The 15,497-nt window shown below is 40.0% G+C and overlaps 1 protein-coding gene across 2 annotated transcripts in view; it reads right to left on the reverse strand.

Moving 5' to 3' along the window:
- Positions 1-15,497, reverse strand: part of RGS7BP (regulator of G protein signaling 7 binding protein) — a 72,546-nt gene that overhangs the window by 22,501 nt on the left and 34,548 nt on the right. For both annotated transcript variants that reach the window (XM_067568557.1, XM_067568556.1), the window contains exon 3: positions 8,243-8,373. In XM_067568557.1, the coding sequence (XP_067424658.1) occupies positions 8,243-8,373 (131 nt within the window). The remainder of the gene's footprint in view (positions 1-8,242; positions 8,374-15,497) is intronic.

The following is a 15,497-nucleotide window of genomic DNA, read 5'->3' on the forward strand; positions in this document are numbered from 1 at the left end:
TTGAACCTCTCAAATTGAGACAGAAACTGTTACTTGCAGTGCTCTGTGGAAGAGGTTGGCTCCCCCTCTGGATCTGGATGAGAAGCTGCAAGATACTGTTTTTTTCTACCCAGTCACGCTCTAATTTAGCAGCCTCATTTGTGGTCAAGTGTGTCTTCTGCAAAAATACTATGTCTTCTTTTGCTTTCATTAATAATGAGCACACTTTTTTTCTTTTTCATTGGTGTATTGAGACCCTTCACATTACAGGAAATTAAATTAAGATTCAGGGCCATTTGACTGTGTTAAGAATTATTTTTGTATGAGTACTCTTACAAATGGAGATGAGGGAATGTTTGTATTACTTGCTCTATTACATCCCATCTTATTTCCCACACAGAAACCCATGGGGGTGGGGAGGAGTCTATGGATGAAATGTCTGACACTTATTCCAGAGATTTTGGATTACCTTGCCAGATGCTTGCCACTTGCCAGACTTCCAGGGAATAGGGAGGAGAGGGCTCTGGGGGAGATTGGGGAAGGAAGCACGGGGAGCACAAAAAGACAAATTAAAGCAAAAATATAAAAACACATAAAATAATGTAACTTATTACCAAGCATAGTAGAGCACAATGTAATGGCAACAATTATCAAATATCTAACACTACAAACAAAACAAAACCAGCTGGACATTTTGGTGGGAGTGGATTGGGAAGACACACCATCCAGGCAAGAAGCTCCACCAATATCCATTCTTTGCTATTTTTAACAGGCATCCCATTATTTCCAGACCACAAATTAATACCTACATTACAAGAAGATAGAAAGGAAGCACACATTTTGCAAATGTAATATTTCTTAACCTGATATGTCAAGGATATGTCAATGCCTGTGTATTATCCCCTAATCTGTAATCTCTTCAGTTTGCCAAACCAAACACCAAAGTATCAGTAATACAACTTGGTGCACTGAAAGAGACATTGCATGTTGTGAGGGTTACTTTGTGAGGGCCACATAACCTCTCCCCCTTTTAGTTTGCAACCAAACAGTGTTTCCCGTCCCCATATTAAGTAAACATATAGCTAATGGGAGAATCTAACTACTCCCACAAACTGTAAATTACTGCACCAAAGAACACAGCAAATAATCCAATGGAACAAGTGACTTCTCTATATTAATTGTATACTTCTTGTTCATGTACTCAGGGTTTGAGCTTATAGAAGGTGTAAGAAGGGACTGCAGAAGTCAAGGGAGGATTGAAAGGGATGGTGCACAAAGAGGAAAGAGATTGGTATTGGGGAAGAGAGCAAGCAGGAGCAAGGTCAAAGGGAGGAAACAGGAGGTTTATAAGGAGAGCAGAAATCACTGCCCATGTAGCTCAGCAACCTGTGTTGGTCTTCTACTCCGCTCCATTGTTCTAGAGAGGGTACAACTACATTGCTCAGCCCTGTGCAGCTTTCCATGATGTCTTGCAGGCAGGGAGGGGAGCTGTCTCTCAGACTCCAGCCCATGAGATGTCATGAGGACCCCCAGCAGTAGGGTGTGGTAATACAGCAGAGTCTCCCACTGGCACCAATTTTAAAAAGTGCAACTAGAGCCCTCAGATTTATACAGAGCAACAGGGAGCTGCGCTGCCCTCTAGTGATCTCTTTGGTGTACATCAGGGCTGAGCTAACACATGGGTCTTGAATAATTAATGTCGATGTTCATGTTGTCCAATGTTGAATTAATTCCCCAGCACAAATGCAGAAGCAAAGACACTTAATATTGTTAATATGCAGTTTTCACAGTCACTCCCATGAGACTAATTTGGAACAAGGTGTTTCTTTAACTCCCCTGCTGGGATGATTCACATTCAGCCATTTGATGAGAATTGATATGCATGTCCCAAAAGTTAATAAAGTATCCGCTTGAAGCAGGAGAGAGAGAACCCAAATAAGTTTGTGAGTCACGGTAACTGGATAAGCTCCTAAGTGCAGGTAGGGCAGACATAACAACTGGGAAGTAAACTTGGTATAAAACAGAACAGGTACTCAATTCACTGCAGGCTATTTAAAAAACGTTCTGCTGCTTGTGGCTTTTGGAACAGATTTACTTCCTCACTAACCTTGACATGAAACTGAGCTGGGAACTTCGTAGATGCTTGGCAAGTCCCCTTGCTCTTCTAAAGCTGATCTCTGTTCAACCACATCATTTGCAAAGTCTTGAAAAATCATTATCTTCTTTTGTGGCACCCCCCAAAACAGGTTTTTTCCACAAGCTAGCTGCACTATGTTTTCTTTTACAGTAAATCTGATAAATTTGACAATCAGTGCATGAGCTTTGGCATCTCAGGCTGGCTTAGGAGCCAGGGATCTATGTGCGCTCTCTAAATCAAATGTAAAAGTCATTCGGCAGGCTGAGCACTTCTGGAAGAAGCTGGGAAACGAATTCCAGGGGGGTTGCTGTTCTCTGCTTGTTCAGGTACTCCTATAATTCTCAAATTATTGCATCAAGAACTTCCCTCAAAGTCTGTCACTTTAGATTTAAGTGAAGATAACTGTGCAGCTTTGCTGCACCTGGACTAAGAGCCCTTGTACCTGATCTTCCATTTTCTCTCTTCTGCTTCATTCACCTGTCCTGTCAGCGCTTGCAGAGAAAAGTTAATTGGGGTGTTGTCGCCTAGCTCTCTACTGTGTTGGCAACAACTTTTTCCACCACAGCCACCGTAGACACAGTACCCTCAGCAGAAGCTATCTTGTCCAGGGGCAGAACCTTGTTTTTCAGGTACTTGCAGAGCTCCCAGTAGACACATCTTTGCCTGATGACATTCTAGAGAATTTGGGGTACCTGTTCCTTTATTTGGAGGTCAGTTGGGGCCCTGGACTCTGGATGGAAATAGATCTGGAGCTCAAGGGAACTGCTCCTTAATGCCACAAAGAGCCCTCCAGAGTCATGCATTTTTTTTCTAACTGATACTTAATAGTTTCCAGCTCTGCCTTCCCTCCTGGCCAAAGGGTTTGTATTGTAAAGGTATTCTTAGCAGGCAAAGTTGAAGGGAAGATAACTAGAAACTGCCAAGGTAGTGCAAATGGCACAGGCCACCTTAATTCTGGCATTTCTTAACTTCTGAGTGCTTGACTTTGGCACCTTAATAATGGTCTTTTGACATAGTTTTTTGTATGTAATACAGAAATAAACTTACAAAAGACCCCTTCCCCCAGCTTATTTGCTGTATAGCAAAACTGGACATATTTTTGGCTGTTGGTCTCACTGTGACTATGTGTGTTATAGCTATACAAAGAAGTAATGGAGACTGGTGTTTGTCTTTTCTAACAGAGGCTACATGGCAGCAGTGACGCTGTCTTGAAGACTGTAAGTATGCAGGAAATTACTCTACAGGAAGCCTTGTATTCTGTACTGTCAATGTAGGAATGTTTATTCAACAATAGAGAGAAATGGGGAAGTTTGGAGATGGTTTTAAAAAAAAAGAGAGAGAGAGAGAGAGAGAGCGAGGGAGAAAGAAGTACTTGAAACTTTGAACTTCAATTTGTGGTCTGATGTTCCATTAATCTCCAGAAAAACATCTATCTCCTGCTAGATCCTCTATGAAAGAGTTGGCTGGGGTCCCCTTGGGACAGAGCATCATAAGAAGCAGACTGCCTTAGCTTTCATGCTCTTGTCAAATCTACAGTTTGCTTGACAATGTCTGGTCAATGTACAAGAACCCAGATTATTATTTATTACCCGCAGGCTGGTGTGAACAGTCTGCATGTTATTCTACTTGAATCTGCTGGCTCCAAAATAAGAAAAGGAATATTTGAAGTCTCAAGAGAAATTTTTTAAAACTTCCCTGACAGGTTAGAGGAACAGAAAATGGAAAATATATTACTGCAATTCAAAAATGAGCCACAAGACCTGGCAAGTAATTATAGTGGTAGGGAAAAGGTCAGACATATATACACATTTTAACAACATTAGTAAATACTGGAATCATTTACTATTTCTATGAGTATTATGCCTAGTAAACAAGGAAAATTAATTGGATCTTTATTCTCAACATTGCTCCTTAGATGCTGTTGAAAAGCTTCAGAAAACTAGATTAGGAAACAACATAAAGCATTCTGTAGTGATCAAAAGGTCTATTTGTTCTCAGATATAAGTAGTATAATGCAAGCCCAAATGTATAAACCTTTTCCTTAAGGAATGAATTTAAAGAAGTAGGCGCTAAAGTTTAATTCTGTTAGATGGAAAAGTTGGTACAATGAGAAACAAGACATATTTTATGATTCAACATGTGCTGAAAGATTGCTGGTTAAAATACAACAGCAGCAGTAACGACTCCAGCAAGGCAGATCATAGTGTCTAAGAGATTAAAATAGAGACATAACAGAAAAATGAACTATTTTCTTTCCTTTATCTACAAAAAAGGAATACACATGTCTTGAGTACTCCTTCCATTCCACAACAGAGTTAAAATTAAGTCTCTAGTTATCCTGCTGATCTAGTGGTCAGGTATAAATAGATTTTTAAGGTGTAAAACAACTGACAAGTTGTGCTAAGACCTCTGGAAACAAGCTATTACTGAAATATAGTGGAGAAGATTGTCTGATCAACTTGCACAATGTATTTTTTTTTAAAGTACTTAGTAGGCTGGGTCATCTTTGTTTGTTTTTAAGATTTCTAGTAAGTTTCAGAATCCCTACTGGCTTTGTGCAGTTGTGTCCTAATCTATCTCAAATATCACTATGTAGTAACTTGGTAAATGCTGACTTTAAAATGAAAACCACTGTACTGCAAAAAATGGTTACACTCAACAATATTTACTCTATTCAGGGGGATTTACCTGCTTAGAGAGATTAAACTGCTAATGACAGCTACTGGGAGGTATAGTGTGATCTGTCTGTAGCTTTAAGAAAAACATGTTTTAGTAGCTACTAATATCTTCGTACACTATCGCTCTGTTAATTCTGTAACTCGTACTGTTCATTCTGCTCCTTTTGGGTTCGGAATAGTTATCTTTCAGTCTGAGAAGCTCCCTCATTGCTTACTCCCAAGAATCAGATGTGCAAAGATGTATATGTACAAACTACAGAAGAGGCTTTAGTCATTTCTGGAGTGCAATATTTTATGAATACCCATATGATTAAAAATAAACTATTCACCAGTCACAAACCTCTTACTCTGATTGTGAGTGAATAAAAAGGATTTCTACTTTAGCTACATCCTGTAATTAGACATCTACAATCCTTTTGATGCAAATGATTTGATGATTGGAAAAAGACAAATCTAGTGCCCATCTTCAAAAAAGGGAAGAAGGAGGATCTGGGGAACTACAGGCCGATCAGTCTCACCTCAGTCCCTGGAAAAATCATGAAGCAGGTCCTCAAGGAATCCATTTTGAGGCACTTGGAAGAGAGGAAGGTGATCAGAAACAATCAGCATGGATTCACCAAGGACAAGTCATGTCTGACCAATCTGATTGCCTTCTGTGATGAGATGACTGACTCTGTGGATGTGGGGAAAGCGGTGGACGTGATATAACTTGACTTTAGCAAAGCTTTTGATACGGTCTCCCACAGTATTCTTATCAGCAAGTTAAAGAAGTATGGGTTGGATGAATGGATTATAAGATGGATAGAAAGTTGGCTAAATCATCAGGCTCAACAGGTAGTGATCAACGATGTCTAGCTGGCAGCCGATAACAAGCGAAGTGCCCCAGGGTCGTTGCTGGAGCTGGTTTTGTTCAACATCTTCATTAATGATCTGGATGATGGGGTGGATTGTACCCTCAGCAAGTTTGCAGATGACACTAAACTGGGTGGTGATAGATACGATGGAGGGCAGGGATAGGATACAGAGTGACCTAGACACATTAGAGGATTGGGCCAAAAGAAATCTGATGGGGTTCAACAAGGACAAGTGTAGAATCCAGCACTTAGGACGGAAAAATCCCATGCACTGCTATAGACTGGGGACCAACTGGAAAGGCAGCAGTTTGGTGAAAAAGGACCTGGGGGTTACAGTGGACAAGAAGCTGGACATGAGTCAACAGTGTGCCCTTATTGCCAAGAAGGCTAATGGCATATTGGGCTGCATTAGTAGGAGCACTGCCAGCAGATCAATGGAAATGATTATTCCCCTCTATTTGGCACTGGTGAGGTGGTTTTGGGCCTCCCACTAGAGAAAGGATGTGGACAAATTGGAAAGAGCCCAGCGGAGGACAACAAAAATGATTAGGGGGCTGAAGCACATGACTCATAAGGAGAGGCTGAGGGAACTAGGCTTGTTTAGTCTGCAGAAGAGAAGAATGAGGGGGGGATTTGATAGCAGACTTTAACTATCTGAAAGGAGGTTCCAGGGAGGATGGAAGTAGGCTGTTTTCAGTGGTAGTAGATGGCAGAACTTGGAGCAATGGTCTCAAGTTTCAGTGGGGGAGGTCTAGGTTGGATATTAGGAAAAACTTTTTCACTAGGAGGGTGGTGAAGCACTGAAATGGGTTACCTAGGGAGGTGGTGGAATTTCCATTCTTAGAGGTTTTTAATGTGTGGCTTGACAAAGCCCAGCCAGGGCTTTGTCTAGTTGGGATTAGTCCTGCTTTGAGCAGGGGGTTGGACTAGATGACCTCCTGAGATCTCTTCCAACCCTCATCTTCTATGATTCTATGATAAATATCTAGTGTTAAAATGCTAATAATGATGGAATTTCTATCTTGTCTTGAAAATAACGTTAATATATTTTGGAGAGAGATTGTGGCTTCAAAGAGCAAACCTGGAAAATTAGCTTGAATGGGTGATGTTTGACAAAGTTACAAGCATCTGAAAATAGGGACTAGTAATGGAAAATGACTATAGCATTAACTATATGTGTTAGAGTTTTAAAGTTCACCTTTAGTTTTGTGACTGTGCAACTATTGTTCACAACTGTGAACATTCATTCATGCCTTTCAAGTTAATAGGACTATTTGCATGAGTAAGTGCTTGTCAGTGTGTAGAAAATACACAGTTGGACCTCATTGCACAGAGATATGCACAATACTCAGCAATATGAGTAAACCTCTGCACAAGAAATCAGCACTCATGGGTATGCCAGGAAGCAATTAGGGTATAGTGGTACTATCTAATCTATCTATCTAAACATAAATACTAATGCAAGGAGGATATTTAATATTATATCAAGATTTTCCTTTTGCCATACTATAGTACTGCTTTATCAGAGTATGCAGAACAGGTGACTTTAGAGTAAAGTGAGAACTGAGGCTGTTGTGAGGATCACTTCACAAATGCTTCTGGTGGTTCCTCTATTAAATTCCACATGAGATGCAGGAGGGGGTTCCTGTCAGCCCAGATGCTAATATCAAAAGCTCCATTGCTTACATCATCTTGTTGAACTGTAGAGCTGGTCAAGAATTTTCCATCTAAATGTTTTTTAACAGAAAATCCAATTTCCAGAAAAACAAATTTTAAATAGGAAAATTTTGATTTTGAAAAAAATAAATAAATAAATAAATAAATAAAATGGTTTGTTTGTTTTTTAAACATCAAGAAAATCTAAACAAAATATTTCATTTTGAGGTGGGTTAACCGTAATCTCAACATTTTGGCATGTTGAACATAATAAAAATGTTTAGTTTTGGGTCAGTTCAACATCAAAGTGTCTGCCTGTGCCTCATGGGAGTTGAGTTTGGGTGCCTCATGTGCCCATTCTCCTCTATTGGCTGGACTCTGGCTGAACCTCATCTCCCATGAAACCCTATAGTTGAACAGCTGTGGTGCATCATGGGAGTGTCATGACCATGATGGGAGATGGAGTCCAGCCTATGGAAGAGACTGGAGGCATAAAGCACCTGAACTACAACTCCCATGAGGCATCATGGCAGCTCAGGCTGTCACAATTTAATATCAAGGTAGCCTGAAATGAAATGTTTTGATATTTTTGAATAAAAAATGTTCAGAATTTTCCATACTGCCTTCTTTATTCCAGCAAATGTACAGCATTTCTTGTTCAGTGGTATCTGAATAACTGGTACAGGGAGCTAAAACTTTCCATTTTGGGTCACACATTATTCCAGTTTCAGGCTCTTAAATCACAATAGTACATTAGATAGGCACACCTGATGTAACACATCTTTATAATGATGGTCACATAGCTTACATGAATCCCTCAATTGTAGAGACCATTCAGGAATTTAGTGACATACATACTGTATGTCTATCCAAGGAAAACTAAAAAAAAGATGAGTTCTGAAGGTTAGTGTCTGTGATGTGTTTGTGTAATTCAATACCTTTCCGATGAAACTGGAGGGATCCTAGCAGACATATGGACTTGAGCATCTCTGTTGTGTACATTTCTAAGCAACACTGCAACTGGATATATAGTCTACAGATTTCAGGATGAATCTCTCCATCTTCTGGGCTGCAACAAAAAAGAGGAAAATTGTACTTAAAATAGAATTGTTTAATATAGTCTTCAGCTGTCTTGCCTGTAAAATTTAAAGAAAACTGGTTATTTCTAGAGAATTTTATGTAAAATAAGTCTTTAGCCATATAAACTTTACACATATTTTATAAAACATTCAATTTAACTGATTTCTCCACCTCCAGTTAGTCATGAGGTGTTTCAAATATTTAAACCAATTTCAGTGATAACAAATTCTTATTTACCTCTCATATCAAGATCAAGGAGGTGTTTTATTCTTAATACTTTGGAAGTTTTACTCATTGTGTCACAAGCTTTCTCTGACCTGTGGGAAGTCCTTTCTAATGTGTATTGTACTTACTTCCTCCTGCATATTTTTTTTTTGACAAAAGCAGAAAAAATAATTTGTAACCTGCAAAGTCTGAGCATTCTTTCCTTCTCCACATGCTCTGTGGGAGCATAACTTTGATGGTGTTGGCAGACTCATGCAGTCCTAGTGCAATTGTATTGCATAGAGGCACAAATCCAGGGCCAGGCAGTCAAGCCCATTATGTTGACATGATTTCTGTAATCTAGTAGGGTCTTTGGTTATAAGTTCTTGTTTTCTATTGCTTAGATGTTACTGTTTCAGCATTAATGCATGAAACCACATAATAAATATGATCCAACAGCACGCTAAGTACTTCACAGAAAAGTATGAAGACAAGGTCCCTGCCCCTAACAGTATACAATCTAAGAATACAACACACAACCATGCCTGGGGATAGAATATGATAGACTGGAGTGGTTGAATGGTGAAGTTGACTGTACAATTTTTTAGTTCCATGACTTCTGTATGAATTTTTTTCAGTTTGTTATTCTCTATGTTAAAAAACATTAGTCATCTGATTAGCAAACACTGCAGTGTGGGGAGGTCTGGGATTTATAGGGCTTTTGGAAGAGGAACTTTTTGAGTAACATCTTTGTCATAATAATAGTAGAAACAATGACGAGGCCTACAAAAATCCATTCACTAATTTCAAACTGAGCACAATTTCTAATTTACTCTTTAGAACACAGATACAATAATTTGGCACATACAGGATCCAATTTTCAAACCTGTGTGCCAATTTAGCATCCAAATCCCACATTTGCAGGCTCAAAATAGCATATAGGCATAAAAATGTTTATTTTATGAGCGTAACTGTTCATTTGAGTGTCCAAAGAAAAGATTTGTCCAGCCAAATTTGAAAGGTGGGCTCACAATCACCTTTGCCAACAACGTTTTTAATTATACAGTTGGTTATTCAGTTCAAGGATTTAGGATTTCAGCTGGCTCATACTCAGATATTCTTGCTACTGACTTATTGAATGGCAAAAGAAAAACAAAATAAATAAAATAGAAAACTGGATTATAAAACAGATATAAACACTTGCTTAACTGAATAAATGGTGAATCTAAAGGCATTTCTGAGCAGCAGTAATATGGGGCTGGATACATTTCATAGCGTGTCTCTAGATTTCTAGAGCAGGGATATTATAAATGAAGTTTTAACAACAAAAAGATTTGCCAGGCTCCAGCATTGTTTAAAGATGTGTAATTTCCTATAGCTAAACTGTTAATTCTACATAGCCTCTTGTGTCGAAATAAAATTAGACTTGTGGGCTTTCTTTCTCAAGGGAACTGAAGCAACTAACTTGATAAATGATTTGCAACAGTTCTACTCTGTTACTTCTGCTGTTAGGCTCAAATAATTTCTAAACATCAATCAATATTGAAGTGTTTTGAGACCTACAGCAAACGATGCTCATTTAACCCAGTCAAATGGGTACTCTATGGCAAGAGGTTAAGCAGTCATTGATGCTTGTCAAACTGTGGGCTGGGTGGAAAGGTTAATTTCAGTTTTTGCTGTCGACAGGCTTAAAACTTCTAAGCTAAAGCCCACCAGTTTGCACTGATTTGATCTGAACAAATTCAGTTCAAATTAACATTGATTTATAGATTATAAGGCCAGAAGGAACCATTGTGATCATCTAGTCTGACCTTCTGTATAACCCAGGCCATAAGACTTTCTTGAATTAATTACAGTTTGAACTAGACCATGACTTTTAGAAAAACATCCATTCTTGATTTAATAATTGCCAATGATGGAAAATCCATAACCACCCTAAGTAAGTTGTTACAATGGTTAATTATTCTCACTGTTAAAAAGATGTCTTATTTCCAGTCTGAATTTGTCTAGCTTCAACTTCCGGATTCTGGATCTGGTTATATCTTTGTATGCTACAATGAAGAGCCCATTAACAAAGTTTTGTTCTCCTTAGAGGTACTTGTAGACTGTAACCAAGTCACCCCTTAACCTTGTCTTTGGTAAACTAAGTAGATAGACTGAAGAAGCTCAGTCACTAAATTTCCCAATCCATTAATCATTCTCATAGCTCTTCTCTGAATTGTCTCCAATTTTTTGTAATTCGAAATACTTTAGTAAGAAGTCTGAGGCATATTCATTTTTAGACAAATTCCACCCTTGGATGTGGACATGTAAATTCCTTTGAAGTCTGGTGTGCACATTTGGGAAAAGGCTTTCACAGCACCTGGCCATGCTGTACTGATTTTGTGAGTAACTTCTACTTTTGGTGCTATGAGTCTGGCTCCTAAAATCACGTCTGCATTTACAAACTTTCCAGTTTTGATTTTGATAACTAAATAGCATTACATCTGTTTTTGACAAATCCTCTAAATTTCCCTGTGCTTTGTAAAGAGCATACCTGAGATAGTGTTAGTCATTTATCTAAGGCAACAGACAAATTTTTAAGCATGACCATTGTTTTATGTACATCATGCTGGGTATCAATGTAAGAGGACTCCATGCTTGTTAAACTAAACTAGTTCTTCATTAAAGCACCTATTTACAGAGGTATGCAACTATTGGTAATGTTATCCCATATGCACTCAGGAAGACTGCCTGGTGCCTCCTGCAACCTCTGATCCTCCCTCCAAGCTCCAAAAAGGTTGTTACAACCATAGGATCTCTACAGATGGGAGCAGAGTTTGAATCCCCAGGCAGAATATGGTCCTTTCCTGGGAAATGAGGATAATTTAAATTATTCCATAAATGGGAAAAGCTCAAAGTTCTAAATCTCTAGAACAGGGAAGGATAAACATACCTCATTTGCATGGAATTTCCTCTAAATAAACTGCCCCACTTCACATGCAACTAGATTTTCCACTTAATTACACAATGTGCTTTCTTCCTTGCTGTTTTGCGATATGTCAGGTTTGGTAAGTACTAAAAGGCAATCCAGCTCCCAAAGCAGGCTTGTGAATACATAATGCACATTGTTGTGTTTAGTCTTAATATTTTCATTCCTCCTTCAAAATTTCTTTTAGAAATGGAGGTTTGAAATATCTTGCACTGAGCACTGCTTGAGTTAAGTGTTTTCCAGCCTGGGGGACAGGCCTGGCTATCGAGGTCTCTCACTAGTTCAGGGGAGGCACAGGCAAAGGAAAAAGACAAGGGAGAAAGACACTGCATGGCTCTGGATCTGTCCCAATTCCACAGAGGGTACTCTTGATACCATGGGGAAAACAACAAGTGACTCCTTGAAAGCCATTCTTGTTCCTATAGCTCATACATACAGAGTTGCAAGCTTAGGCCCCAGCTGCCAGGACAGCACTCAGTTTATTTGCAACAGCACGTGTCCCAGGCCCACAGAATCACCAATTGATGATCCCGCCTCAAGGAGCATTAGCCGTCTGGTTAGTATGGCACAAAGAGTAGGTGCCACTTCACAAAAGAATAAAGAATAAAAGTTAGAAAGGGGGATGGGGGAACCCAAAATGGAAGAAAAATGTAAAAAAGGACCCAAATATTGGACACATAACCTGTCCTGAAACATGGTGACAGTGGACACAGGAAGACACCTCCCATCTACTAATCCATTGCAAGGTGGGGTCCCTCAGAAAATGCCTGGGAACTGCTGGCATAAGTAATAAAATGATTGTGGTTTATTCTCTTCTCAGGATCAAGTCCATCTCATATACAGGGAAATAGTCTTCATTATCCCAGTTGCCTTCTTATCCCTCTGGTACAATATAGTACCTACATTTCTGCTCGCTCACTTCTGCCTTTTATATATTATGGTTTCTGCTTTCAATGGGAAGGGTATATTTCCTCAGAAATCATGCTATATACCAGTGGTCCCCAAACATTTTACCCTGCGTGCCCCCACCCTCCACACTGGGGCTGGGTTCGGGAGCAGGGCCACGGTTGGGGGGCTACGGTCGGGGCTGAGGGCAGGAAGCCAGGACCTGGGTGCTGAGGCCATGGCTGGGGAGCGGGGTCAGAACAGAGCTTGGGAAAGAATGGGGCTGGGGGGCACTCCCCCCCCCGAGGTCCGGGCCTTGCTGCACCCCCCCAAATGTTCCTATGCACTCCCCTAGGGGGGTACGCCCCACAGCATGGGGACCTCTGCCATATACTGTACAGTATTTACTGCCTCTTGGTATTGATGCTGAGTGAGGCTATGCGGACACAAACGTCCCCCACTTCTCCATCCTCAGTATCCTAAAGATCAAATGTCTTGTCTTTTCAGATGCTGGCTATAACTTCTCAGTAACTCTGAAAGTATTTATGAACAGCTTAAATCCACATACTTCCCTGAAAAATTCACTGGTGACCTCAGATTTAATTCTTAATCAATTCACTTAAAAAACATTCTATGACTGTGAATGACCACATATATTTATTAGAAATAAATACTTGTTCTAGCTTCACATTCTTTTCAAACAACAGAGCCATGTGCAGAAGGTTTCAATAATGCTCAATCGATAGGAAGACTGATTGCTAATTAGAGCAGAAGGCACTGCTTAGAAGGAGTCCGACAGCACTATGGGAACACATATGAAAAAAACACGGTGAGGGAACTATTAATTTTTAATTTTAAAAAATGCACTTAATAATGGCTTCTTCAGACACTGATTCTACTACATATATTACAGTATTTTACAATCTATCCAATGCACTCCTCACGATAATATCCAGATAGCATCCACCACTGCAGTATCCTAAAAACATCTAAACCTTAAAATCCCCTGCAGTTATGAAGGTTCACAATGTTTAAAAATGAAAGAAAAACTAGATATTAGGTGACTTGCAACCATATGACCTATAAACCTTAAGTAATTTGAAATGTACTCTTCTCTTTCCCTAGTATAATGATTGCCATACTATTGTTAAATTTAACAGCATTACCGTTTTTAGTTGGCAGATGCTGAGAAGGATTGCTGAGATGATCACATTCTGGAGTTGCCCAAATTTAGACTAGATAAAACATATGGGTCAGATGCTGATCTTCTTTACTCTGGTTTAAATGAGGAGCAGCTCCATTGAAGTAAATGGTTACTCCTGATTTATACCAGTGTAAATGAGATCAGCATTGGCTCTAAATTTATAGTTGCTCTGAATGTAGAACTCTCAGTGACTTCAAAATTCTGTGCAAGGTGCAATTTCAGGAGTGGACTTGAAGTGACAATGAGAACTTCAGAGCACCATCTGATTCTTATAAGCTTTACTGCAGAAAACAGTCTAAGTAAGTTGAATGGAAAGACCTTCTGAGTCATCTAATCCAATTTACATAAATCTGAAATGTAGCACAGCAGAGTTTCTGACTTTGCAACATTTTTTTATTCCTGTACCTTGGGTCATTCTCAGATAGCTGTTTTTTCCCTTTGATAAACATGTTTAATAATAGTCAACTGGTATTTATTTAAATTGTCCAGAGACTTTCACTGTCCTGATTTGTCCCGTCTTTTAGTTTAGACAGTAGTCCTCTCATTTTCTTTTATGCCATCTACATTCTCATGTGTAATACTGCATGGAATACTGACAATTCAACACTGTGGGCAGGACTGTGCCTGGCCTTTGCATGAATGTGCAAAGATAGGATGGGGATCGGGCGCTAGGAGATTTTCCTTATTTTACCTCCCACAACTGCAGTCTTTGTACTTTTCTGACTGCACACAGGCTGCTCCCTGTTCATGTCCTTTGAGCCACCCTGTGACAGGGTTTATAGATCCCTCAGAGTTGAGGAAGGCACCAGAGAGGCTTTGTGTGTGGGGCTAGCCCCGTCTCTCCAGCCCTGTCAATCACGTATGGTATGGAGGAGACCTCTAAAAGCGAGGAAATGACAGTCAGCTGCAGGGAGAGATCACCCTGAACAGAAAACAGCCAGAGTGACTCCTAAAGCCACAGGGTGGACTGCCATCCAGGAGATTTCCACACCCAGCCCTCTGGGGAGTGCAGGGAACTCCCAGGGTAAACATGACAGAGTGAGCCTGCTTCAACTCCCCAGCCAGAAGGATTCCTAGAAAACCACTACACAGACAGCCCTGAAGTAAGAAGGCACTGCTGACTTTGCCTTTTTCCCTTTGAGTTGGCTCTGTGAAGAACCATTCATGGGTGTGTTGGAACATTTGTTTTCTTTTTGATCCCCCATCAGAAGAGACGTAAGAAAAGCCTGCAAAGGATGAGGTTCTGCTTGCAAGGACTGAGAAACTGGGGCCTGAACATAAGCCAGTCAGTGTAGATAACTGGGCTTGGCCAAGGTCTCCCACTGTCTGGGAGAAAAACCTAACTCTTTTACACATTCCAAAACAGACAGTCCATGACCCTATGCACCTGGAAGAGAGCATGCTGTATCCTCCTTAGGTGTGGTGCAGTTTGCACATTCCTCCAGTTCAAGCTCCTCTAGTTGTCGATGTGGAAGAAAAGTGTCACAGTGCCTCAAAGTCCATTGAAATCAATTGAAAGACCCATATCAACTTCAGTGGGTTTGGGGTCAAACCCCCAATGTCAGCATAATGGCACAATTTATCTCTGTGTGGTGGCCTCACATATGTTGTTGCAGAGTCACAACTGCACTTTGCAGGGTCAGCAGACTTTCCAAACTGAACACAACCATGAGATGGCAAGAGTATGAGATGATCCTTTTCACTGCAGCAGGTTTAGATGAAATAGATGATTGCCATTCAGGTCTTCTGTCTGTTTCATTCCAAGTGTTAGAAAGTGTAAAATGAGTAAGAGGAGGACTGTATCTAAAAAAAATATTTAGGTCACAGTTGCTATGGACACTATACTTAC

The sequence above is a fragment of the Emydura macquarii genome, unplaced genomic scaffold, assembly GCF_026122565.2.
Source record: "Emydura macquarii macquarii isolate MOO-44397 ecotype Brisbane River unplaced genomic scaffold, CSIRO-AGI_Emac_v2 contig_2897, whole genome shotgun sequence".
In the NCBI taxonomy this organism is placed as follows: Eukaryota; Metazoa; Chordata; order Testudines; family Chelidae; genus Emydura; species Emydura macquarii.